General features: G+C 38.0%; 1 protein-coding gene across 1 annotated transcript in view; it reads left to right on the top strand.

The window, feature by feature from the left end:
* The window catches only part of SPATA17 (spermatogenesis associated 17), a 95,978-nt gene that overhangs the window by 61,301 nt on the left and 9,293 nt on the right, over positions 1-25,384 (top strand). The window contains exon 9 of the mRNA XM_051614911.1: positions 10,202-10,337. Within this exon, the coding sequence (XP_051470871.1) occupies positions 10,202-10,337 (136 nt within the window). The remainder of the gene's footprint in view (positions 1-10,201; positions 10,338-25,384) is intronic.

Below are 25,384 nucleotides of genomic sequence, written 5' to 3'. Positions count from 1 at the left end.
AGGAAAAAATGGTGTTGCATGCCAATGAGATTTGCTTTCTCTCCCAGTAGACTACCAAAGCTCCCTTGGAAGGGAAGGGAGCATATGTTGCACATGTTAGAACATGATGCAAAAACTGTAATCAACTCTGAAGCAGTTTGGTTTCCTAAGCCGTAGCATCTGTAATAGAGTCAATCAGGCCAGTTCTTTTCCATACAATCCTAAATACAGACATAACCCATACCAAAAGATTTAAGGCTTCTGCCCCAAAAGGTTTAGGGCTATTGACAAAATATTTCCAATTGTTTCTGTATCTTGATGGAACTCTTGTCCAATCATAACAAAAACCAGTTAAGTCATCTGCTCTGCCTTAGTAGTTAAGTAGAAAAAAAAATGATGGTTTGTCAACTTTTCCCTTGAATGCACTGCTTTTGGCAAGCCTTCGGCACTTTAAAACCAGACTTCAGGACAGAAAGGAATCACTTCTCCTTGGGAGCAGCCTGTGATCTGCTGATTTGCTGGGACATGATGCTTTGCTGTCTTTGATCTGATCTAAGCTTTTCTATCAGCTTAATGTTGCCATGTGTCAGCTTCAGGAATGGGACTTAAGAATTCCAGAATCAATTGCATTTTCATGGTTTGACTTTCATGTTTTTATTGTTGGATCATTTACTTCACATTTTCCTTGTTTTAATATTAACAGCAAATACTCAAAAGCAGTTTTGAAGGAAAAATAAATCTCTTAGTTTGGCTAGTTTTCCACTTTTTCAGGAGTGTTTTTTTTTGTATTTGGTGCCAAAAAATGAGATAGAGTACTTCTTATTCCTTTCATACCAAAAACATAACTGAGTTGAGTCACAAGTAAAAATCTACTTCAGTTTTGTGTTCCTTTATGTATTTTTTCATTTCATGGAATCATGGAATAACAGATTTATTAGAGTTGGAAGGGACTTCTAGAGATCACCTAGTCCAACTCCTGCTAAATTAGGATCCCCTAGAGCACGTGATACAGGACTGCATCCAGGCAGGTCTTCAATATCTTCATAGAAGGGGACTCCACAACCTTCCTGGGCAGCCAGTTCCAGTGCTCTGTCACCCTCACCATAAACAAGATTTTCCTCATATTGAAATGGAATTTCCTATATTCCAGCTTGTGCCCATTACCCCTCATCCTGTCACTGGGACCTACTGAAAAGGGCCTGGCTCCATCCTTGCACCCACCCTTTAGATACTTACAGGCATTAATAAGGTCTCCCCTCAGCCATCTCTTCTCCAGGCTAAAGAGTCCCAGCTCTCTCTGCCTTTCCCCATAAAGGAGATGCTCCAATCCCCCAGTCATCTTTGTTGCCCTCTGCTGGATGCTCTAGTAGTTCCCTGTCTCTCTTGAACTGGGGAGCCCAGAACTGGACACAGGATTCCAGCTGTGGCTTCACCAGGGCAGAGTAGAGTAGGAGAATGACCTCTCTTGATATACTGGCCACACTCTTCCTTATGCACCCCACAATTCCATTGGCCCTCTTATTAACTACCAGGTTTCCCAGATCCTACTCCTCAGAACTGCTTTCCAGCAGGTCCATATTGGTGCATAGGTTTCTTCCTCCCCAGGTGCAGGACTGTACTCCTGCCCTTGTTGAACCTCATTAGGTTCTTCTCTGCCCAGCTCTCCAGCCTGTCCAGGTCATGCTGGATGGCAGCACAGCCCTCTGGAGTGTCAGCCACCCCTCCCACTTTGCTATCATCAGCAAACTTGCTGAGGACACACTGTCTTTTTGTCCAGGTCATTGATGAATATGTTGAACAAGACTGGACCAAGTATTGACCCCTGGGGGACACCACTGGTTACAGGCCTCCAACTCAACCATGCTCCATTAATCACAACCCTCTGATTTCTGTCATTCAGCCAGCTTTCAGTCCACCTCACTGTCCACTCATCTAGCCCACACTGCCTGAGTTTCCTAATGAGGATGTTATGGGAGACAGTGACAAAAGCCTTGCTGAAGTCAAGGTAGATGACACCTGCTGCTCTCCCCTCATCTAGCCAAGCAGTTATGTCATCATAGAAGGCTAGCAGATTGGTCAAGCATGATTTACCCTTGGTAAATCCATGTTGACCACTCCCAATAACTTCCTGTTCTTCAACATGTTTAGAGATGACATCCAGAATGAGTCACACCATCATCTTCCCAGGGACAGAGGTGAGACTAACCAGCCTGTAGTTTCCTGGGTCCTTCTTCTTGCCCTTTTTGAAGACTGGAGTGATATTTGCCCAGTCCTCAAGCACCTCTCCTGTTCTCCATGGCCTTTCAAAGATGATGGAGAGTGGCCCAGCAATAATATCTGCCAGCTCTCTCAGCACTCGTGGGTGTATCACATAAGGGCCCATGGACTTATGGATATCCAGTTTGGCCAGGTGGTCTCTAATCTGGTCCTCCTCTACTGAGGGAAAATCTTCCCCTCTCCAGACCTTTTCCCTTGCCTCCAGAGTCTGGGATTTCTGAGGGACAGCTTCAGCAGTGAAGACTGAAGCAAAGAAGGCATTCGGTATCTCTGCCTTCTCTGTGTCTTTCACCACTAGGGTGCCCACCTCATTCATCAGCCAGCCTATGTTTTCCCTAGTCTTCCTTTTTTGGGGGGTGAGGGAGAAGCAGCTTGACTTTCACATCTCAACTTAAACCTGGGTCTTTTAAAAAAAAAAAAAAAGTTTCTAACTTCTGCCACTGAAATAAAAAAACAACCCTCCTTAAAGCCACAAGGTAATAATTAATGTTCTACCTCTTATTTAAAGTCTTCTTTTCACTGAATAAATTTTGACTGATGCATTCCATGTGAGGATGATGTCCTTCATTTATAGGCATGGCTATATTGCCCAGTCTTTATTTGGTGAGTTTTACCCCAGACATCACTGTGTCAACAGTTTCAGAAGGTCAGACCCTGTAATAAATATTTCACTGACTCTCTTCAGTGAGTGAATTGGGAAGCTTTGGTCTGGTGCAGTTTAGATTTGGAGTCTCCAACTTTGACAGATGATAATTGATCAGGGCTTTTTATTTACCTTATGGATAAGGAAGCATTTAGCATCGTCCTCAACACGTGGAAGTGTCCTAACACCAATGATTCTCGGCTTCATGCACAATAAGTGCATAATGTAATATACATTTTCAGGCTGTGATCATTCCGTTTGTGCTTCATATTCAACCAACCATGCAAGGGTCACATCTGTAACCTTGAACAGGTGATGACAGTGTTGCAGGTCATCTTCAGGACTAATGCTCACTAGTAAGGCTGCAGCTGCTGTGTGGGATGCCAGTCTCCAGGGAGGAGTCAGCAAAGGGTTACTCAGATTCTACAGTAGTTTTTTCTCAGTCCCTATTATGAATTGTGTGAATTTTCTCAGTGTCTATTATGAATTGACAAATTTCTGTCTCTTTCTATGTAATTGTGTACTCTGGGACTGTATTTCTTCCTCGTAGTGCTTCCTATGCTGGTTATTCTTCTACTTCAGAAAATAAGGAGGAGAATGAACAGCAGAAGTGTATGGCATTTGTTGAGTAAGCTTGTGTTTGCATAAAATGACAAACTGAATCCTTAATCTGTGTATTTCTAGACTGAGTATTGTGTGATATCTCTTCAGACAGAAAAATTGTTAGTGCATACCTGCTATTTCCAGCAATGTTCAGAATTCCTACTGACCCTGATTAACAGGGTTCTTTAAAGTGGTAATATGTTTTCTCTTAGTGTTTCAAGCTCCAAGAAAGATTTTGCTTCTGATAACATGCAGAAATGATTGAAAAAGCTGTGGGAGAGCTTGAGGCGGGCAAAAGTAGTACAAATGAAATCAAGAGAGAATGTTGTGCTTACTTAAAACAACTGCTGGAATTTCCTATATTGTAATGAAAGAGCAACTGGGTGATCTAGCCTAATAAAAATTATTCTTTTTTTCTCATGTAATTGAAGCTGTTACTGCCTTGTTGTGCTATTTTTCATACAAATGAAGTGATTTTCCCCTCTGCTTGGATAGGAATGACAATTGGACTCCTGTGGGATGGCCACTTAATAAACTAGTGTCTAGTTTGAGACACCAACTGCTGCATCCAGCAGATTTAGATCACTAAGCGTGCTAAGTTCTTTACTCAGCTACCTGCATGCTGGCCTAGTTTTCCAGAGAGCAAAAATGTAAATTATTTTCATTAACTTTGCTGAAATCTCCCTCATGAGATATGCCTCATGCTTCAAAGTATAGTGTTAAACATCTTTATAAAGCCAACATACCTCAGAATCACTTGCAATGTGGTTCTAGAATAGGGATAAACCAGCAGCAGGGTAAGGCTGAGGTTTCCTGATATTTTGTAGTCTTCTGGTTTAACATCAGGCAAGTCATCTCAGCTTCTGGCTACGTCTGTGCTCAGTGCTGCACTGGAGACAACCAAATTAGGCCTGAACAAGCTGGTTCATGTGTGTGCAGCAGAGTGCAGTGTTTGCACCCCCTGCCTCTCACTTGCTGCGTGAGCACCGCAGCACCAAGCTCGTGGTGGCCTTCCTATCAGCATGATGATGCTTTTCTGTAGAAGCAGCTTAGGTGCTTCTGTGCCACACCGTGTTGTGCATGAAAGGTACACTTACAGAGATGTTAATGGTTTACATAAGCTCTATACTTGAAGAGCATTTATGAGCTGCCTGGTATTAAATTTAAAAACAAGCCACTTTGGCAAGATTTAAGATTTTAAAAAACCTCTTAATTTCAACATCTGTAAGATCTTTAACTGTATTTGTGACTTATCTGCAGTGAAAATGGCTATGGCATTTTATGTCATACAAATAAAGCACATCTGAAAACTTTTTTCAAATTATACTTAGATTTTCATATGCTTTGCAACTTCAGCAATTTGCATATTTTCCGGAGTGTTATTGTATTATGATAAACAGGGATTATCATATATTTTCAGATAATGTTTTCTTAACAATTCAACTTCTATTTGTAACTCTTCCATTTATTTTAATTACTAGCACAGTGTGCAACATTTATTAATCAGCAGAGTCTTTTTAAGTTAAAATACTAAATTAGCTAACCCCATTAACACAGAATACTCCAAACAAGCAGTAATAGGAGAGGTAGTTACTGTGCAAATCGTATTATACATGCGGGTGCTCTAGGGCACAGTTAAGCATGATTACCCTCTTTTGATCCAGTATTCCTCTGCTTCTTCCAGCTAATTTCCACTGGAAATTTACAAAGTAGTGCCTTCGTTTTTCCATCTTAATTTTTCTAATGAAGTTCTGATACTTTATAACACTGGGGATGCAGATAATAAGTCTGTGTATAATTAAGAAGTTCCGGAATTTGCTGCAGAAGAGATCTCTCTTACTTGCTACAAGAACTAGGCGAGCTTTTCTTTGCTGCTTCACATTATCTTAGACAGGGGTTAAACAAAAATAGCCAGAGGATTCTTAGGTTTACTGACATTAGGATAAAGGTGATTGATAACTTATTGAAAAAAAGTATGAATTTAGTATATTACTGTAGAAAATATTTGTCATCCTACACCCAAAATAATTTTATTTTTGTAAAATACTGTGCTAAAGATATTCCAGCTAGATATGCTAAGTAAAATATTCTGTTGTTATTTTTGTAAATAAAACTTTGATTGTAATGTGCATTGATTATGAACTAAATATTAGTTGCACTGCTGCAGTTGTTTTGTTGTGAGAAACCATTGAGCTTCTTTCTTTGTTCCCCGAGTGAAAAGGTAAGAAACTGTTGGATTTGATTAAGCAATTACTTCAGGTATAACCCAAATTTGAAAGCTTAGCATTAATTTTGTGTTTTATATAAAGGGAAAAAAGAAAAAAAAAAAACCAAGAAAAAAACATTCACAGCTTGCCAACAGAGGAACATTGTTTGGAGTTAATTGTTCATTTTCCTTCAAAGTGAGATAAAATTGTTTTATTTGAATCAGATCAAGAAAACAAGGAATTGAACTGCTGTTGTATTGAACCACTGCAGATAAAAATATAACAATGCTGCTATACATCTAGGCTTAAGATTTTGGTAGTTTTTTTACCAGTACATTACAAAAATGTACAGTACAAAAAATATTTTGGAAGTCTGAGAGACTATATTAGAAGAATTTTCCTTCTGGTGCTCTCGGTTTAGTATTTATTATTGTGCCTTGGTTGTGCAGCATGTATGGCACTCTGGCAGTAGATCTACTGCCAGTTCTTTCTCAGAAGCCCAGGTAAGGTTTGAAACGTTGCTGGTGTCAGGATTACTAAACTGCTGGGATTTTTCCTCTTGGGCAAGTCCAGAGAATGTTCTGAAAGATCTGGTTCCTCTGGGTTTTTTTGCTGCCAGTTAAACTAAAGAAAGAGTGAATGCCTCTGAACTGTGTCCTGTTGGTAGGTACCATATAGCAGTGGGATGCTGCTGCCCAGCAGTAACTGATGGACCTGACAAATCCTCCTTCCTGTTTGTGCTGCTGCTTCTCCTCTTCCACTGCCATAGACACCAGAGGCCAGGACCTGCTGCTGCTTCTGTTTTCTCAGCCCATCCAACTGGAAAGCCTTGAGCCTCTAGAAGGCCTCTCTTATCTCCTGTCACCATAGTGAAAGATATTACTATAAAAGAGACAGAATAGAGGGAAGAAATGGTAGGTGAGGAGATGTTGGAAGAAAAATCACGAGGGAGTAAAAATGTAGAGAAAAGAAGGATTAGAAAGATGAAATTAGTAGTAGCAAGAGATGTGGTGTAATATGAGTGAAGGGAGAGAGAAAGCAATTTTTTTGTTGTTGTTAACGACAAATATCTGAACTATCTTTTGAAATCTAAATACATGCCACTAGCAGCTGTCAGATCCAGGACTGCCTACTAAGTCAAGGGTTGCAGGTCTTTTGACGCCAATTAGGTTCAGCAAATTGTGGTCCTGGCAAAGGTACAACTGGCTTTCATTACCATTGACACCAACAGCTTTGGTCCTGGCCCTCCCTCAGGTTCTGTATGTGCAATACTGCTATTTGTAGGACCTGAAATAGTTTTTCATTTTTGATTCCAGCTCTTTCCCCCTGTCTTGAATGTATGCTTTGGCATATCTCTGATTCAAGAAATTAAGTATTTTTTCATTTTTAAATTTATTTCTTTAGGGAAACTTTACGTCCCATTAAATCATCAACTTTTTGGAAAAGCTTAGCTTATCCTGACTATATTTTATGGCACGATATAACATCAAGACAGAATTTAATTTTTCTGCTACGTCTATTTCTGTTGTATTTACTGAGTACCTATAAGAATTTGTGAATTTACACTTGGATCAGATGGAAAAGCTGAAACTTAGATGTGATAATCCATTGGGTGAGTTTTTGTGGAAAAAAACTATTGAGGTCTAAACTTGTCCAGTTGGTAATGGCATCATGCTATTGTCTGGATTTAATTTTCTTCTCCTTCCATCAGTCTCTTCTGTCACATTCAGAGCACATACTGTCATTAATTTAGGGAAAAGCTGTGTCAGGTGTATATACAGAGCTACAGAACACAACACCATTACTAAAGTGTTTTGCAGTGCTATCGGTTTTTACTGTTATTACTGGTTGTGGGGGTATAATGACTTTTGTGTGACTCCCATTAATTTGGTTACCCTACTTAACACAAAAATTTGTTTTAATATTGTTTATAATTACATATTCACATAGAGTAATGGAAATTCTTACTTGCTTTAAATAGACATTGAATTTGCAAACGTATGATGCTTTCTAGTAGTTAGAGCATTATTGCTATAAGGATCTGCCCACCTGGCTCTTACGACAAACTACAGACAGAGGGATAAAAATAAAGTTTCTACTTTAGACTAATTTGTACCATTATACCCTATTCTATTTTTAGTGTTCTTTCATTTAATTTAAACATTGTTTATTGTTCAATGTTCTTTCTCAAAAATTCATAGTTGCTTTATTTATTTATTTTTCACTCAGGAATAGAAATACATTCCAGGCCGTATGGCACACAATGCAGTTAATGTTCTTAGAGGAGGTATGCAGAAGAACACATATGTGTTAAGCTGCATGTAGAACATACTATTAATTGTCTAGAATTGTTGCAATATATGTTTAGTTGGTTTGTGGGGGGGGGGTTTGTGTGTTTTTTTTTAATTTGTTTTAGAATGATGGTAGAATATAGATTACTCTGAGTATTAATTTGCTAAAGAGACAAAGATTAACTGATCCACAGTAGAATCAAAAGTTCTAGGTAGGAAATTTCATAGGAAAAACTATAGTAAATTACTTTATCTTCTACTTTCCTCAATATTTTTTTTGCCATTTTGTGTGTAAATTTTACAGACATAGTATTCATACTGAATTATGAATGCTATGGTTCAACTAAATTCTATGCATATATGGGCAAATCCCTAAACTGCTAGCCTTGTCTTCTCAGCTATCCAGTCCCCTGAGAAAGCCAATTTTCTTTCATGTCTGAACAAAAGAAAAATGTACTATTAAAATGCAATTCAGAAGTGATAAAAACTGCAAGTGGAGCAGCCGGCTCACAGCACCTTCAATGTATTCTCTGGGACACTGGGGCCACATCAATTTTTGTGTGTGTGTGATGTCCATCCCATGTGCAAATTAGCATTACAAGTACCATAATCTGTCTTATGTGAGAGTGTCCTTTCCCATGAGTATACACATGCTACTACAGCCTTGTATAATTTAAAAGTCTGCTAACTCAGTGTTTTTCTTACACTAAGTTTACATGGCATTTGCGGTACTTAATAGGATAAATTTATATAGTTGACAAGATTCTAAAATAGTTTATTTTTATGAAGTGGAAATAAAGAAACATAATTAAAAAGAAAAAAACAACAACAAAACAAACACACTCAAACAGTAGCTGATGGATCAGTTACTCCAAAGAAACAATTTTCTGAGTTTGTATCAGATGAGAAACAAAGAGAGTTATTTTAATCTTCATCTTTATTAAAAACTTGTTTGACTGTCTAACTCTAATGGGGACTCTGGATTCTGAAAAGCTTTCAACTAGGAAAAGGTTTTAATTAGCTACACCTGTTTTCATGGCACTTAAATTGGTGTTTTAAACTTCTGAAGCATATATTTCTATTTATGCTCTGTAATATTTTTTCCTGCTGTAGTAGAATAAAGAATGCATGTTGTTTTCTCAGGATATCAGCAATGATAAACTCAATATCCCAAGATTTTACTTTATATTAAAATGTACCTGTTTGCTCTCATAGCTTTTGCAAACTGGAATGGAACTAAGGCATCTTTGCAGCGTATTTTGCAAATTCTTTATATAAAAGATGTCTTCCACCTTCCCTCATACAGTTTGCTGTGAAGTCTACCCAGAAAACCAGTAGCTGTCTGTTAGACTTAGGGACATCCAGCTGAAAACATATTCCACGCCCAAAGCAGGTAGCTGGATCTTCATTGTTCAGTGACACTATGTAAGCAAGGACTACAACATCAGTATGACCAAAGCTGAAAGCATCAGGCTCCAAAAGATTGCTAATTAAGTCTCAGTTGTAACTTGAGAGTAAAGTGCGCAACTCGTGAATTCAGAAGAAATAATTGCTTTCCTTTGGGTACTACCAATACGTGAAAGTTGGTAGTGCTGTTTATATAAGTTTCTATTTTGCTAAATGAGACTATGGTTTATTTAATATGCTTAACAGATATAAAAGAACACATACCAAGTTTAAGGTACAGGGGGGATTCTTTCTGGTGCAAATTTGCCCTTGTTTATGCTTATACTTCTGACATGTTTGGCATGTTTCCATCCTGATGCAATGATCAGGTTGGGGTTTTCTGTTGGGAGCCTACATAACCTGTAAAGTGGATGGAAATTCTCCAGAAATGAGCTCTGTACTTGTGCGTGGCGCGTGCCTGACACTGACAACTGGCACAGACTGTGCAGTCTGCTAAGACTTGAGGTGTCAACATGCAAATCTAAGGAAATTGAACATCACACTGGTTGTCAGTGCAGATACAGCCAAAGTACAGAAAATTTTCATTTTATCTTGTGGAAACTCTATACCTGTTTGTTCCAAATTCAATGTAAAAGCAACTACAGGAGAAATTGCAGGAACCCTCTCACAATACGAGGGGGGAACATTAAAAAGGTACTGGAAAATAACAGACACATGTCCATGTTACCTCCCATAGTATCGATACCTATGATTTAGTAGAGCATAACTGATTTGAAAATATTCTTGAATTTCAGATTTCTTCCTTTTTCTTCTTATAACAAAAATAAGAAGTATGACCCATCAATTAATAGATCAAGCAAATATGGTCAAGAAGCTTATGGAACTAAACACTTCCGAGAAGTACAGCCTAAGAAGTGGACAGCAGACAAGGTAAGTCACTGCAAAATGAAAGAGTTGTTTACATTTTATATTGATATTAAATTAGAAGTAGGTGAATCTGAGCCTTATTCAGACATCGTGGAGTCCAATGACAATCTTTCTAACGTTATAAAATCACATAGCTAGAGCCGATGTGATGAGATGTCAGGCTTCCTCCACTCTCTTTCTGATAAGTTTAACTTGAAGAAATTCAACACCTCTCCCACCAATAAGGTAAGGATTTAAGAGTCTGATTAAGTACAGTTTGGTTATATGTTTTGCAAAGTTTTGTTCTTTCTGCATTGCCTCTTCTGATTTAAGAGGGATTGCATTGTTTACTGTTGCATGTTAAGATAAACTTTCAGAACCTGAATAAAAACAATAAAACATCCTATAGCTTACATGTTTTTGAAAATTCTAAAAACTAGTGAAGTGAAATTAGTGAAATTGGTTTTATATTGTGATAGTCTCATTAGGCTGCCTGCATTGTCAGAAGTATCTCATAAATTTCTGGTTTTGTTAGTGCTACAAGAGGTAATTTTCCTCAGAGCATGTTCCAACATGAGTTTCCGGAGTGTTTGCATTACTTGTATTTTTATTAGGTATCATAATCACATCAAAATTTCCCAGTACAAGAAAGATAATGGACTTGGCAGAAGGTATAGCACAGAGCCAGAAAAGATACTTAAGGGACTGGTACATCCTTTGTATGAGGAGAAGCTGAGGAAGCTGGAATTCTTGAGTCTGGAGAAGAGAGGGCTCAGAGGAGATTTTATTCATGTGTATAAAATCCTGATAGGAGGGAATGAAGAAAAGGGAGCCAGACTCTTCTCAGACTCAGTAGTGTCCAGTGACAGGATATGAACATGATAAACCACTTCTCTTTTATTGTTAGGATAACAGAGCACTAGGACAGGTTGCCCAAAGGGGTTGTGGAGTCTCTGTCCTGGGAGGTATCAAAAATCCATCTGCACATGGTCCTGCACAGCCTTCTTTAGCTGCATAGTGGAGTTGGACTAGTTAATCTCAAGAAGTCTCTTCTAACCTAAACAATTCTAGCATTTTGTAAGATAGGATTACTTATTTCCCTGGAAGTAAATTAACCTTTGTAAATATCTAACAAGTTCCAAGAAATCTTAGTTTGAAAACGAATATTTTCTAAAAAAATTATTTCTCAAAACTTTTAGCTCAGAGTAAATTTTTAATATTTTCACATACATTAATTTAATCTCATTGCAAATAAAGACACAAAGATCAACATTCAAACAAAAAGATCTGAATTCATCTTTCAAAAGCAAAGTGGAGGATAGATATGACTGGCTGAAGTCCTGCAGCATAATCATGATATATAAAAAAGTTCTAAATGTCATATTCGTGTTACTCATCTTGTCCTGTAAAGGCTCTTCCTTTTCCAGTCCTTAGTAGTCCTTGATCAAGCTCAGATTATGATATCAAACAATGTAAAGATATTTTATTGTTTATTATATCACACCTATGTAGTATTATATAAATTATGAGCTTAACCAACAAAACTAAACTCACTTGTGATCTTGGATAGGTTTGTGGAGGTGAATAACTGTATGCATTAACCCAGCATGACATACAGCTTTCCAATCCCAATTCTAAATCAATATGAAGCTTCAATTAGGAGCCGTTTACCCAAACAGAGAGATAAGAGGAGAAAAGAGCTATTTATGACCTACCTGCTACTTTGATGAGTCATTATTATTGGGGGGAGGTGGAAATGCAACTCCACCTCCTCACTGTATTTTAATGGAAAAGGTCCTGTCGGCAGATATGAGGTCAGACGTTCTTAACTGTTAAATCTGGAAGAACTCTCTGTCACTTTCATATTTCTAAGCTGTATTAAAACTTTGTATATATCAGTCTTATAAGCAAAATTACCCAGTTCGAACAAATCGCCAGGCTTAAGGGCATGTGTAAAAATATAAAAAAAATTAAAAAATAGATTTTTGCTTAACACTTTGTCTGCTAAGCACAACCCTCCTTTGAGTGATATTTTTGTGGATGCAACTTCTGTTACAACCTAAAGGGCTGGTAACCCTGCTATGATGTTTATTTAGCTTCTGACAACATTATACTAGAGAAGTTTCACTTACCATTGCTGGTAAAACAAACTACTGTGGAGGTTTTTCCAAAGAGTAAGTTCAGTGGTCAGTGACCCCTCTGAGCTGTTGAGATATTATTGGATATTAATTTGTATTAGCTGGCTTTTTTAAAACTACATATAAAACAAGTTTCACTGTGTGATCATGAGAATGTCCTAGTTGTATTTTCCTGAGGTTTTCCTGTGTTTATAAGTATGCGTTTTAATTCAAGTCACAAGAAGATTAGTATGTAAATTATATAATTACTTTAGAAGCAAAAGTAACAACAATGAAAAATATTGCCGTATTATATTTCTTCTGGAGAATGAAAGGGTATTAGCATAGACTTACTGTAAACATAATAATTGCCATAGCTCTGTAAGGAGAAGTTAATAGTTCTTTTCATCTAGTTACTATCTGATAATTTCTATCTCATTCTGTTTATAATTCAAAGAAGTTTCTGATTTAGGGGAAAAACTGTTGTATTCTAAGTCTTTGTTAAAAATAAACCAGAAATGGAAAAACTATACATGTACTGAATCTGAATCTCAGTAGTTTACCCAGTTGAAAACTAGTATAAATACGAAAATGCTTGCATATTTTAAGTTCAATATGATATTTCTAAATATGCTGGAATGCCTTTGATAGAATTTATGTGAGCAACATAAAAAAATTACCAGTCACAAGGAATTTAATCTACAATGATAGGTTCCAAGGTAGCTAGACAGTCAAGGGATCAAATACACTAACTATAATCTTTCAGTTGTCAGAACACTCGCATATGTTCATATTTACTGAGGCAGAAATGATAGAATGATAGCTTACAGCCCTTAATTAGTATTGGAATTAGTTTGCATATGCATTTTACAAAACTGAGTTTAATGACAGCATTTAATGTTTTCTTATTTGCAAAATTCAGGAAGTGACATTTTAAGATGTTCCTTCCTGATAGATTCTTTCCTCTGATGCCTTATTATAGGTGAATTACAGTACAAGTACATCACTGTTTCATTATTTGCACAGGCATTTTGGTCCTAAACAGAATTTTATTATCTACAAAGCATAAAAATATCTAGTACTGCAAAGAATTAATTTAGAGAACCTAAGCATATTGCACAGAACATAAAGTTGACCTTTACCGTCTACAGCTTTTGGAATGGAGTGGGATGTGGAACACATCATGGATTTAATGTGGCACAACGCTGTCTGCAGAAACTTGGGTGGGACTGTGACTGCCTGCCCATTGCACCCGATGATTGAATCTGCTGTCACCAGCATCCTGATAATAATGAACATTCAGCTTAACGACCGTGATTATGATTATCATAATTGATGTGCAAGAGCAGTGTGTGGGGATCATTACAGCTGAACTGTACAGGAGAGAAACATGCCTTAGTTATGGATAATTTTACTTTTATGCATTGATTGGGATAAAATATGCCTTTCAAGTTCAACAGGCCAGCTTAATATAATTTTAGGAAGATTTCTACATGTAAGAATTGATGATTATGAGCTTTCTGCAGAACAGTCATTCTAGCTGTTTATTTTGAATTGTTTCATTCCGTTAATAATGGGAAATAATTAAATAATTAGATGTTGTCGAGTGGAAAACACTTAGAGAGTACTGCCAGCATTAATCAAATATCAAGTTCAAATATTTCTGATTGTCATGGCCTTGCTTAGCCTAGGAAAAATAGCTCTTGTAATTCACCACCACCAATTCTATTTTTGGTGGAGCAGTAGAAATTGAGCTGTAGGCAACACTACTGGCGTTTTCACATTGTATTTTGTAGCCATTAGAGCTGGCAATAGTTGTTCCTTATATAAATTGTATTGCTTCCATAACTGTCACCAGAGGCAAAGAATTACAGACTCAGATTCAGACAGTGTAGGTACAGGTACAGTCGACAGCTTCAATCAGTTTTGTTAGACAGTGATTGTCTTCAACATAGATTATATGAAATTGCAGAAATATTTAATTAAATAATGACAAATATAACAGATAAACACAAGCATGTGTATGTACTTTAAGCCAGAGTTTTTGCAAAGAATGCTGTGACATAAGTATAATGCAAAGTAAAGAACTTTGTTGATTTACACTAGCTGTAAATTTGGCTCTTTGTCCAAGAACTGGCAGAGATTTCTTATCTGGGATAACAGAGATAACAGAAAATGTACAAAATTATTGATCTTTGATGTGCTTTCTACCATAAAGAAGATTGCAACTCTACAGTTCCCCTCACATGACATGACTAAGTTTGAACTGTCTGTGATGAGAAAGAGAACCCCCTGTGTGTCCAAGCAATTAATTCTATTTTATATAGTCTACTGCCTCTGAAAGTTCAGTAGCCTCTGTGGTTTTTATTGTTGCTCACGTTATGTCTCCAGTGTAATCACATTATCAGGTAGAGCCTTGAGTCCCAAATATGTGGGAAGAGGTCCACAAGGAGAACATAGTATGGCCTGAAAAGCTCAGTGCTTTATAAAGTGAGCGTGACTCTTCTGCATGGCCATGGCAAACTCATTTTCTTCCACACTTTTCTGAGACCACTGTGTCTTGTGGTTCCATAGCAAATTTGTCTTTGTATAGTATTACTGAGAGGGGAAAAATAGGGTGGGAGGGCGAAAATGGTTTGTTCTGTTTGAAAATTAATTTCATCACATGTAGGACCAACAACATGCTCAAACAGTCGTGTGTCTATTGGATGATGTCATTATGTGGCAAAACTGTTTTATACAGTTGATACATTCATGCTTTTCTGTCCCAGATTATACTGAAATGTATTTAAATTTCACTTTAACTCTGATTTTCCTAACCTTGCAGCAGTGGGGTTTGAGATAGATATAATGTATGTATAAAATGTTTCTCTCTTAGATTGTGACTCTATGACATTTTTTAAAATAAATTTGCCTGTTTCCTTTTAGGAAAAAAAATAACAGGAGAGTGTTTTCTAACTGTGTGATACTAGCTAATGTGTGTCTGTGTTATCAACCTTATTACATATTTTCAAACTTTTAAGGCTATGTTTACTAGTGGGCTTGTGCCACGAGATACTGATACTCGATGAAAAGAGCTAGCAAATGTTTTGCATCAGCTTCTTAGTTCTGCAATGCAACTGCAATGTGTTTTCTTAGGCAATGCAGAGCTGACATAATGGGGCAGCCAGAAGTGACTCTATTGTAGAGGAATTATTAGGTGAGCTGTAAGAGTTTTCTTGTTACACTACCGGTTTCCTCATGAGCCATGTCAGGGATAAACCTTGGCCAACGACATGGCTCTTGTACGATTATTACTGCTGGCATCACTTGATGTATCTATTCAGATGCTCCAAATGGACCCTTAGTTTGAGTTATCAACTATCTGTTTCCAGGATAAGGCTGCTTTCTTTCGCTTTTCTTCCTACCCTGAGTCCTGCACCAAACCAAATACTTGAAATCTAAGAATCTTATCCTAAAATGATACATTTCTATTAATGGAAAATCTGTCTTTTCTACTCTGTAGCATACATTTTCTGCTCTCAGAACAACCATTTTCAGCTGCTGTATCTTCATGTGAAAAATCAACTTGAGTTGAGTTTGAGTCCATGTAGGACAATTCTCACAGCAGTCTTCAGAACTGCAAGCTCCTGGGGCATTTGGCTACTTGGTTAGGTCCTACAAAAAAAGAGCAGTGTTGCCCAATTTAATACCAGCTTAATAAGCAAGTGGTCTCTCAAGCGGTAATAAAAAATGCCTTAAGGTCACTTTTTCAACATCTGAGCTTTTTACTTTTTTAGTAAATGTCATAATGTACTGTTGAGAAGCAAATGTATTTAAAAAGGCAGGAGTATGTCATATGCAGCAGTGAGAACACCAGACATTACCTCTCATTCACAGGACTAGAATGAAATCTTTCTCATTATAAGATGCACTCATTCAGTCTTCCAGGTCAGCAAATGACAATTTCAACTTTTGACAGTTGACATAGTAATTTTTCCAGATTCCTTACTGAATGACTCTGTCATACCTACAGAAATGCATTTTATTATGAAGACCACTTTCAGAGCTCCCATTGGAAAGGTTCTTGAGCTGTTTCCTCTGAGAAAATCCTTAAAGTCACCAATGCTGGGCTACTTTTGGAAAATGCTACTCTTGTTATATATAATGCAAATTGTTTTTTAACTATCAGTGATCTTTCAAATTATTTTCACAGAATCACTTGGAAAAGACCTTTAAGATCGTCAAGTCCAACCATTAACCCTACTCTACCAAGTCCAGCACCAAGCTGTATTCCCACGTGCCACATCTAGATGACTTTTAAACACATGGTGACTCAATCACCTCCCTGGGCAGTGTGTTTCATCACGTTTCAGTGGAAAAGTTCTTCTTAATGTCTAGCCTGAACTTCCCTTGGTGCACCTTGAGGCCATTTCCTCTCTTTCTATCACCAATTACTTGTGAGAAGAGACCAGCACCTACCTCTTTACAACATCCTTTCAGGTAGTTGTAGAGGACAATGAGGTCTCCCTTCAGCCTCCTTTTCTTCAGATTAAATACCCCTGGTTCCCTCAGATGTTCCTCATAAGACCTGTTCTCAAGGCCCTTCACCAGCTTCATTGCCCTTCTTTGGACATGCTCCAACACCTTGAAGTTCTTCCTGTATTGAGGTGCCCAAAACAGGACACATGATTCGAGGTGTGGCCTCACCAATGCAGAGTACAGAGGGATGATCACCTCCCTGGTCATGCTGGCCACACTATTTCTCATACAGGCCAGGATGCCATTGGCCTTCTTGGCTACCTGAGCACAATGCTGACTCATATTCAGCCACCTATGAATCAGAACCCCCAGGTTCCTTTCTGCTGGGCAGCTTTTCAGCCACTCTTCCTCAAGCCTGTAGCATTGTATGGGGTTGTTCTGGCCCAAGTGCAGGACCTGGCACTTGGCCTTGTTAAACTTCATATAATTGACCTCAGCCCATTGATCTAGTCAGTCCAAGTCTCTCTGCAGAGCCTCCCTACCCTCAGGCAGATCAACACTCCCAGGCCGGTGTGGACTGCAAACTTACTGAGGGTGCATTCTGTCTCCTCATCAAGATCGTTGATGAAGATGTTAAACAGAAGTGGTCCCAATACTGAGCTCTGAGGAACCTCCTTGTGACCGGCTGCCAACAGGATTTAGCTCCATTCACGACCGCTCTCTGGACCAAGCCATCCAGCCACTGCTTTACCCAGCAGAGCGGATGTCCAAGCCATGAGCAGCCAGGTTTTATATCAGAATGCTACAAGAAACAGTGTCAAAGGCCTTACAGAAGTCCAGGTAGACAACAACCACAGCCTTTCCCTCATCAACCAGGCGGGTCATCTTGACATATAAAGAGATCAGCTTCTTCAAGCAGGACCTGCCTTTCATAAGCCCGTGCTGACTGATCACCTGGCTGTTTTTATATAGTGCGTAATGGCACTCAAGATGATCTGCTCCATGATCTTCCCTGGCATTGAGGTCAGATTGACAGGTCTGTAGTTTCCTGGATCCTCCTTTCAGCCTTTCTTGTGGATTTGCTACCCTCCAGTCCATTGGGACCTCCCCAGTTAGCCAGGACTTCTGGTAAATGACAGCAAGAGGCTTGGCAAGTGCATCCGCCAACTCTTTCAATATTCTTGGGTGCAACCCATCTGGTCCAATAGACTTATGGATGGATAGGTGCTGTAGCAGGTCACTGACCATTTCCTCCTGGATTACGAAGGTCTCATTCTTCCCCACCTCCCCTTTATCCAGCTCAGGGGACTGGTGTCTAGGGAACAACTGGTTTGACTGAGGCAAAGAAGACATGTAGCACCTCAGCCTTTTCCTCATCCTTTGTCGCTGTATTTCCCCCTACATCCAATAAAGGATGGAGATTCTCCCTCGTCCTTCTTTTGTTATTAATTTCTTTATAGAAAGATTTTTAGTTGTCTTTGATAGCAGTAGCCAAGTTGAGTTCAAGTTGTGCTTGATTTTCTCTAATTTTCTCTCTGTGTTGCCTTACTACATCTCTATATTGCTCATGAGAGGCCTGTCCTCTCTTCCAGGGGCCATAAACTCTCTTTTTCTTCCTGAGCTCCAGCCAAATCTTTCTGTTCAGCCTGGCTGGTCTTACTCCCCTACTGCATGTCTTTCGGCACATGGGGACAGCCAGTTCCTGGGCCTGTAAGACTTCCTTCTTGAAGTATGTCCAGCCTTCCTGGACTGCTTTACCCTTTATGACAGTTTCCCAAGGGACTTTGTCAATCAGTCTCCTGAACAGATCAAAGTCTACTCTCTGGAATTCCAAGGTGGCAGTTTTACAGACCCCCCTCCTTACTTCTCCAAGAATTGAAAACTCTATTAAGTTCACGGTCACGGTGCCCTAGACTCCCTCATCTCCCTCACAGGTCCTCTGTTCACAAGCAGCAAGTCTTAGGTGTAGGAGGAAGATAAACACTGTAAAGCAAATTAAAATATACAAAAATATATCCCTGGCTACTCTTTAAGTAAATGAAGAGAAGAATCTTCCAGGCGATACCTGGAAGGCTGAATAGAAAGGCTGGGCAAGTTTTCTGGTGGAGGTTACTCATGTAGGTTATCCTGTATTTGGTGAAGGATACAGAGTCAGTTTTTGAGGGAATACTATAAAGTAGTGACTGAGAAGAGTCAAACCATTTAGTTATTTGCATAAGAAAAGATACTGTCATCACTCTTTTAATCAAATCCATTCTAGTGATTCTTTGTAAGGGTTTATCGGCAACCAGTTGAATATTTTTATAAAACCTGATTTTTGATTTTGTAATTTCTCCACGGGAAAATGCAGTCCCTCGATGATGATCCAAGGCTTTGAAGAATAAATTGATTTGAAAGAGAATATTAGATGGTACTTATTATACTGTCTAACTAGCAGTCTTGTGTCATTTGTCTGTTGGATGATAAATGTCTTGCTTCGCCTATGTTCCTCATTTGATAATGTTAGTGGCATAAAAGAAAAATCTTGAACCAATATTTTCTGAGGGATGCATGTTTTAACTTTGTAAATAATTCCCATTGTACACATTGCTTAAACTTTTTAAAGCCTCTTGTTTAATTAGAAATGCATTAGGAATAGAGTACTGCTTGGAGTACATTAGAGTCACTTGTGGCAGAGCTTTTAATACAAAAAATAACCAGTTGAGCTGGAAACAGCAAAGTTTGAAGTTACACCTACTTTGTTTTGTTTATATGTTCACTATTTTGATTTTTAATTTTTTTTTAATTGTTTAAATTTTATTTTGGAATTGAAAATACACTAAACTGGGAAGCTCTTGGCCTTGCCTTTTGATGACAGTTTTGTATGGGCTGTTCAGCATTCTTGAAATGAATTAGATTTGTTTATGTATCTGCCAGACATAATGTATTTCAATTCAATTTGCCACAATACTGAATTTATAAGACTATATTTTGAAGTCTATTTTGATATGGAATGTATCTGCAAAAGTAAGCTGCTCATTATTTGATGATACTCACCTAGACTTTGTGTTGGTTAAATACAGTAGAAATGCATCAAAAGAAGTGTGGCCAGCAGGGCCAGGGAGGTGATTCTGCCCCCCTACTCTGCACTGGTCAGACCCCACCTGGAATGCTGTGTACAGTTCTGGTGCCCTCAGCACAAGAAAGATAGAGACCTGTTGGAGAGGGTCCAGAGAAGGGCCACCAAGATGATAAAAGGCCTGGAGCATCTCTGCTATGAAGACAGGCTGAGAGAGTTGGGGCTGTTCAGCCTGGAGAAGAGAAGGCTCCAGGGAGACCTTATAGTGGCCTTCCAGTACTTGAAAGGGGCCTACAGGAAAGCTGGGGAGGGGCTTTTCGTCAGAGGAGATAGTGATAGGACAAGGGGTAATGGTTTTAAACTGAGAGAGGGGAGATTTAAGTTACATATTAGGAAGAAATTCTTCACTATAAGGGTGGTGAGGAACTGGAATGGGTTGCCCAGGGAGGCTGTTGATGCCCCGTCCCTGGAGGTTTTTAAGGCCAAGTTGGACAAGGTTTTGTGTAACCTGGTCTAGTGGTACGGGTACCTGCTCATGGCAGGGGGGTTGGGACTTGATAACCTTTAAGGTCCCTTCCAACCTTAATGATTCTATAATTCTATAATTCTATGAAATGAAAGTAACAGAAAGCTTTTCACAGTTCTTTAATAACTCCATGGTCCGTGTTCCATGGAATGTTCTGTTGAAAAATGCAGGTAAGAGAACTGGTCCTCAGTGCCTAGAGTAACTGAAATACATCCATGGAGCTAGGCTAGTTTGCATCAGATAAGAACTTGGCCTGTAACTAATATAGTCAATATGTAGAAAAATGCTATTTGGAAAGAATGTTAGAGGGAAAATGATGTTACCCGTTTTTTAGGACAACAGACACTTCTAAATCTCATCTTTAAATTCATATTGCTGATGAGTTTGCAAATTGAAGTCTAAGATCAGAAGCAGCTTGCAACAGATACACATAGGATTGTAGAATCCTGCACCTTAAGAAGATGCCTGAATGACATATTTTGTCATGCTGACCCATTATGATGGAATATTTGTATAATTTGTAGTGTTAATAATACCTATAGCTGTTCTGGATGGATTCCAAGAGGTTTTGCCATGTACATGACCAAAGTGAGAGAAAGACTAAGTTTTTTTTTGTTTTGATGATCTCTCTAGAAAGCATGAATAGATTATTCTTAGAGCAGTAGGACTTTAGTGCACTCAAGTGTATTTTAGAGAGATCTACATTCCCTGAATAGGAAAAAAATCACAGTGAAAGATAGCTTTGTGCACTTGTGTTGGAGTCAACAGGAGACTATAAGTAATACAGACTGCTTGTTGTCTTAATGATTTGATGGAAGGAGCTACTGCTTCTTTCTTTAAAATTTATATCATGAATCAACTCTGAACACATTTTTGGCATTTTAAGTAGTAATATGATATTCAGTTTGGAATATGCTTCAGTGTTTATTAGTTTAATGCAATGAAGAACTGGTTTCAACATGCCCTTTATAAACTGAGGTTAAAAGGATGTTCCACCATCTAAGGAATAAGAAACTGTATTTATTTTCTTATAAATTTTGTTGACCTCAGCATAAAATATATGGGGAAACTGAAAAGCATATCCACATGAGGAGTTATTTATGAGTAGGTATATTACCGTATGCTAATATTCTAGAATGAGAGTTATGGAATTATTCAGGAATAACCTTTGCACTTCAAATTCAGACTTCACTTCCATTTAAATAACCTTACAAGCTTTGATGAGTTAATGTAGAGGTGTAGTAGCACCTCAAGTAAAGGGGCTAAGATGTAGAGGTTTTGATGCACATGGTCTCTGTTTCATAAGTTTTAGTTTTCCATAATGAGCCTATTTGAGTAGGATTTTACATTTTGACTGTGATAACAGGAACTAATAATATTCCCAGCCAGCAGCTTTGTTATGTTAGGATCTCTCACGTGTAGTTGTATGAAGAAATGATAGTATAAGTTCTAAGTGGTTATCATTAGCAACTTAACATCCTGCTTTTTTAAAGTATAACTTGTTAGGAATGAGAGTTTCAAAGTTAAGAAACAAAGAGAAGAAAAAGAGAAACAATAAAAACATTGCATATTAACATACTTTGTGCATTAATGTGAAGCTGCTGGATTGAGCAGTGTAGTGTCAACCATGTCTTTCTCCTAATGCTAAAAGTAATGCACATAGACAGAGAGACAATCAGAGTACAGCCTCCCATCAGCTGTAATTAATCTTTTAGTTAACAGAGACTAGAAAAGCTTCTCATCAGCCTCTTCTGAAGTCTGAGGCACCCTGTTTTTTGATGTTTGCATTCTGGGTAAAATTGTCCCCACCAGTTCTAACAAATTGAAACACCAGGCTAATTATGGCAGCTAATGAAGTGTGTGGAATGGTCACAGCTTGTCGTGAAACTGTTCCTTCAGCTCAGATTAGAGTTTCATCAATCACTATTTTAAACTGATCCAGAATTGCTTCTGCCCAGTGCTTGGCATTTTTAATGCTGTTTCTGTAATTGGTTTTTTCCCCAAAGCTTAGGCTATTTTTTGAAATATTACATTCTCAGGACAGGACTTACAAACTCCAGTTTATAAAAAAACATTTCATTATCGCCTCTATCAGCTGATCAAGTCCTAGAAAGCTAATAAAAGAAGCAGAAATATAAAATTTGATGTATTGCTTTTAATCCAGCTAAAGGTAGCAATAAAGCATATACACGTATATGTATATGAATTATTATTACTGTGGGCTGGATGTATACTGCAATCTCATGAGACATGGTTTGTGGGCTGGATGGTTCAAATCCCACTGAAGGGCCTAAATGAAATGAATGAGTTGGTCTTAGCTTATTTCCTAGTGGATTGTGGTCCTCCATATATCACTCAAAGAGTTTGGCATGATTTGTAGTTTTTGCAGATGCCCAAGCCTTTGGCAGGAAGAAGACCAAAATGTGTTGCTATTGATAGAATTTCAACACTTCAGGTCAAATCCAAAGTCCTCAGAGAAGTATGGGAAACTTTACAGTATAACTTACATTGCTACTACACTGTCAATGAATAAATTAGCATATAAAACATTGTAAAAATTCCTAGTTCCTGTGCATTTGTAAGATATAATAGTACTCAACTATACATTGAAAGTTCTGCATAGACATTAAAGACATAGATGTTAAAGAAAGTCTAAGGCTAAATCCTTTCCTGAACATGGACAACGAAGTTTTGAATTTAGTTTGGAAGTTATGCAGCTGAAAAATGAAATAAAATTTTGCTCAGGTACTACCACAGATTATGTTTGCACAAGCTGTTACATTTAATGTATATAACGTGTTCATATCAGAACCAAGACAGCATGATTTTAGTTTTTGAAGTGTTCAGTAATTTTTTAAATTTGTGCTAGTATGTATAATCCATTTCATATTTCTGAACACTGTTGAATCTGCAATAACATTTGGCTATAAATATCAACTATTCCTCTCCCTGAAGTTTCTTAATCAGCAGCAGCTTGACAGAACTACCTTCATGTCAATGCTAAACCAAGTCTGTGGCACCTGAGTGAATAATCAGTTTTGCTGATGCTATTCCTGAACTATATGAAAAAACTGGTGGGTTTACACAAGAGAAAATGTACCACTGAAGAAAAAAAAAAGAAAAAAAAATACACACAAAGAAGTTATGTTATCATATATTAATAAACACAGACAGAAAACCAGCAATAGGTATTAGCCTAAGAGCTATTGTTCCAATTTGATCGATTAGTGAGAACATATGTGAGCACTGGATAGAAGATGAGTAGTGTTAGCTAGTGTTAGCTGATCTCCAAAGTAAGCTGTCTGCAAAATGAGAAAGGCCATTTCCTGTTTGATCAATCTCTTATGAAGGTAGCTAATATTTACAGAACAGGAAAGCTGTTTTTGTCTTTAGCTTTCATCACTACTAGCCACATTGTTGGCTCATGTTTAGCTAGTTGCCCACCAGGACCCCCAGGTTCTCTTCTGCAGACCTGCTACGCAGCCTATCAGTCTCCAGTCTGCTTTGTTTCTGGTGCTAGTCTGTGCCAGGTGCTTTTGTCTACACTGTATTTTCTGAGGTTCTGTCAGGCAGTTTCTCCAGCCTGTCTACATAACTCTGGATGATAGCCCTTATGAATCAATGCCACCCATTAGTTGGGTGTTGTCCATGAACTTGATGAGAGTGCATTCCATCTTCAGGTCATCAACAAAGATACTAAAGAAGATAGATCCCAAGATAGCACCTGAGGAAATACATTTTTACCCATCTTCCAGTTACAGTCCAAACCGTTCATTGCTACCCTCTGAACCTCATACTCCAGGCAGTTATTACATCTATTAGTCTGCATTTCTAGACTATAATTTACCAACCTGGTTAAAAGGGTTCTCTGGGAGATTGTGTTGAAAGCCTTGCTAGAGCTCAACTGGACAGCAGCCACTGTACTCCTTTGATCTGCATATCATGTCATTTCATCACAGAAAACAATTAGGTTCGAAAGCATCATCCAGAATAGTGTCAAACCAGATTAAATCTTACTGGAGTACTGGTTTTGCTGCATATACCAAGTATAATGCAATCAACATGCTTTTTTTTTTTTAAAATTGGTTCTTAATTATTGCAATTTTTTTTTTTCCTTCCAATAGATATAACTTAACCTGATAAAAGAAAAAAAATACTTTCACTTGAGGATTTCAGCTCAGGATTTTTCCTCCTTAACTCCTAGTGGCATGATTTTGGCAAGTTAGAGATAGCTGCAACTTGATCTTGGCAGGTTAAACATTTTCTGGCATTAGTCCAGCAGGTTAAAAGTGTTTCTGAGTTTGTCTTGGCAGTCAACACTTGGCACTGGCTTATTATCAGCTGGAAAGAGACTGTTGTGGCTGAGCAGATTAGACAATGAAAGGGGCAGCTTATAAATGGCATAAGTCAAGATACTTATCCCCAAGTGCATTATTTACTAATACAAGTCCTGTTCCTAGCAGAGTGTGTGTGATGGACGGGACAAGAAGTTGGTTTAAAAATACAAGCACTATGATAAAAATGTCTTTTTCTTTTTCATCAGATGCTTTTAAGACTCTCTATATCATTCTGTACAAAGGAATGTTGTGTTAGGTATAGTAACACCTCAGATTTAATACCTTCCGAAGAGTTACGTATCAGAGTGTTTTCATACTTGACAATATTATTTATAAATCTTAAATAAATGAATGAACATTTACTATCCTGTTCAAAAATATTTTGTTAAAATACCCTGCAAGAAGTGGAAATTTGCATGACCATAGCAAATAAGCCCCTCTTGGGATTCTGAATACCTGTGAAACTATTTCAACTACACATTTGTTTTTTTGCCCAGATTCAGTAAAGTTCAAGGGTATCCAAGTATGAAATAGCTTGTGGATAAATTCACATTGGTTTCTTAATTTGATTT

This window comes from Apus apus, chromosome 3 (genome assembly GCF_020740795.1).
Source record: "Apus apus isolate bApuApu2 chromosome 3, bApuApu2.pri.cur, whole genome shotgun sequence".
NCBI classification, from domain to species: domain Eukaryota; kingdom Metazoa; phylum Chordata; class Aves; order Apodiformes; family Apodidae; genus Apus; species Apus apus.
This window is presented reverse-complemented; position numbering and strand designations above follow the sequence as displayed.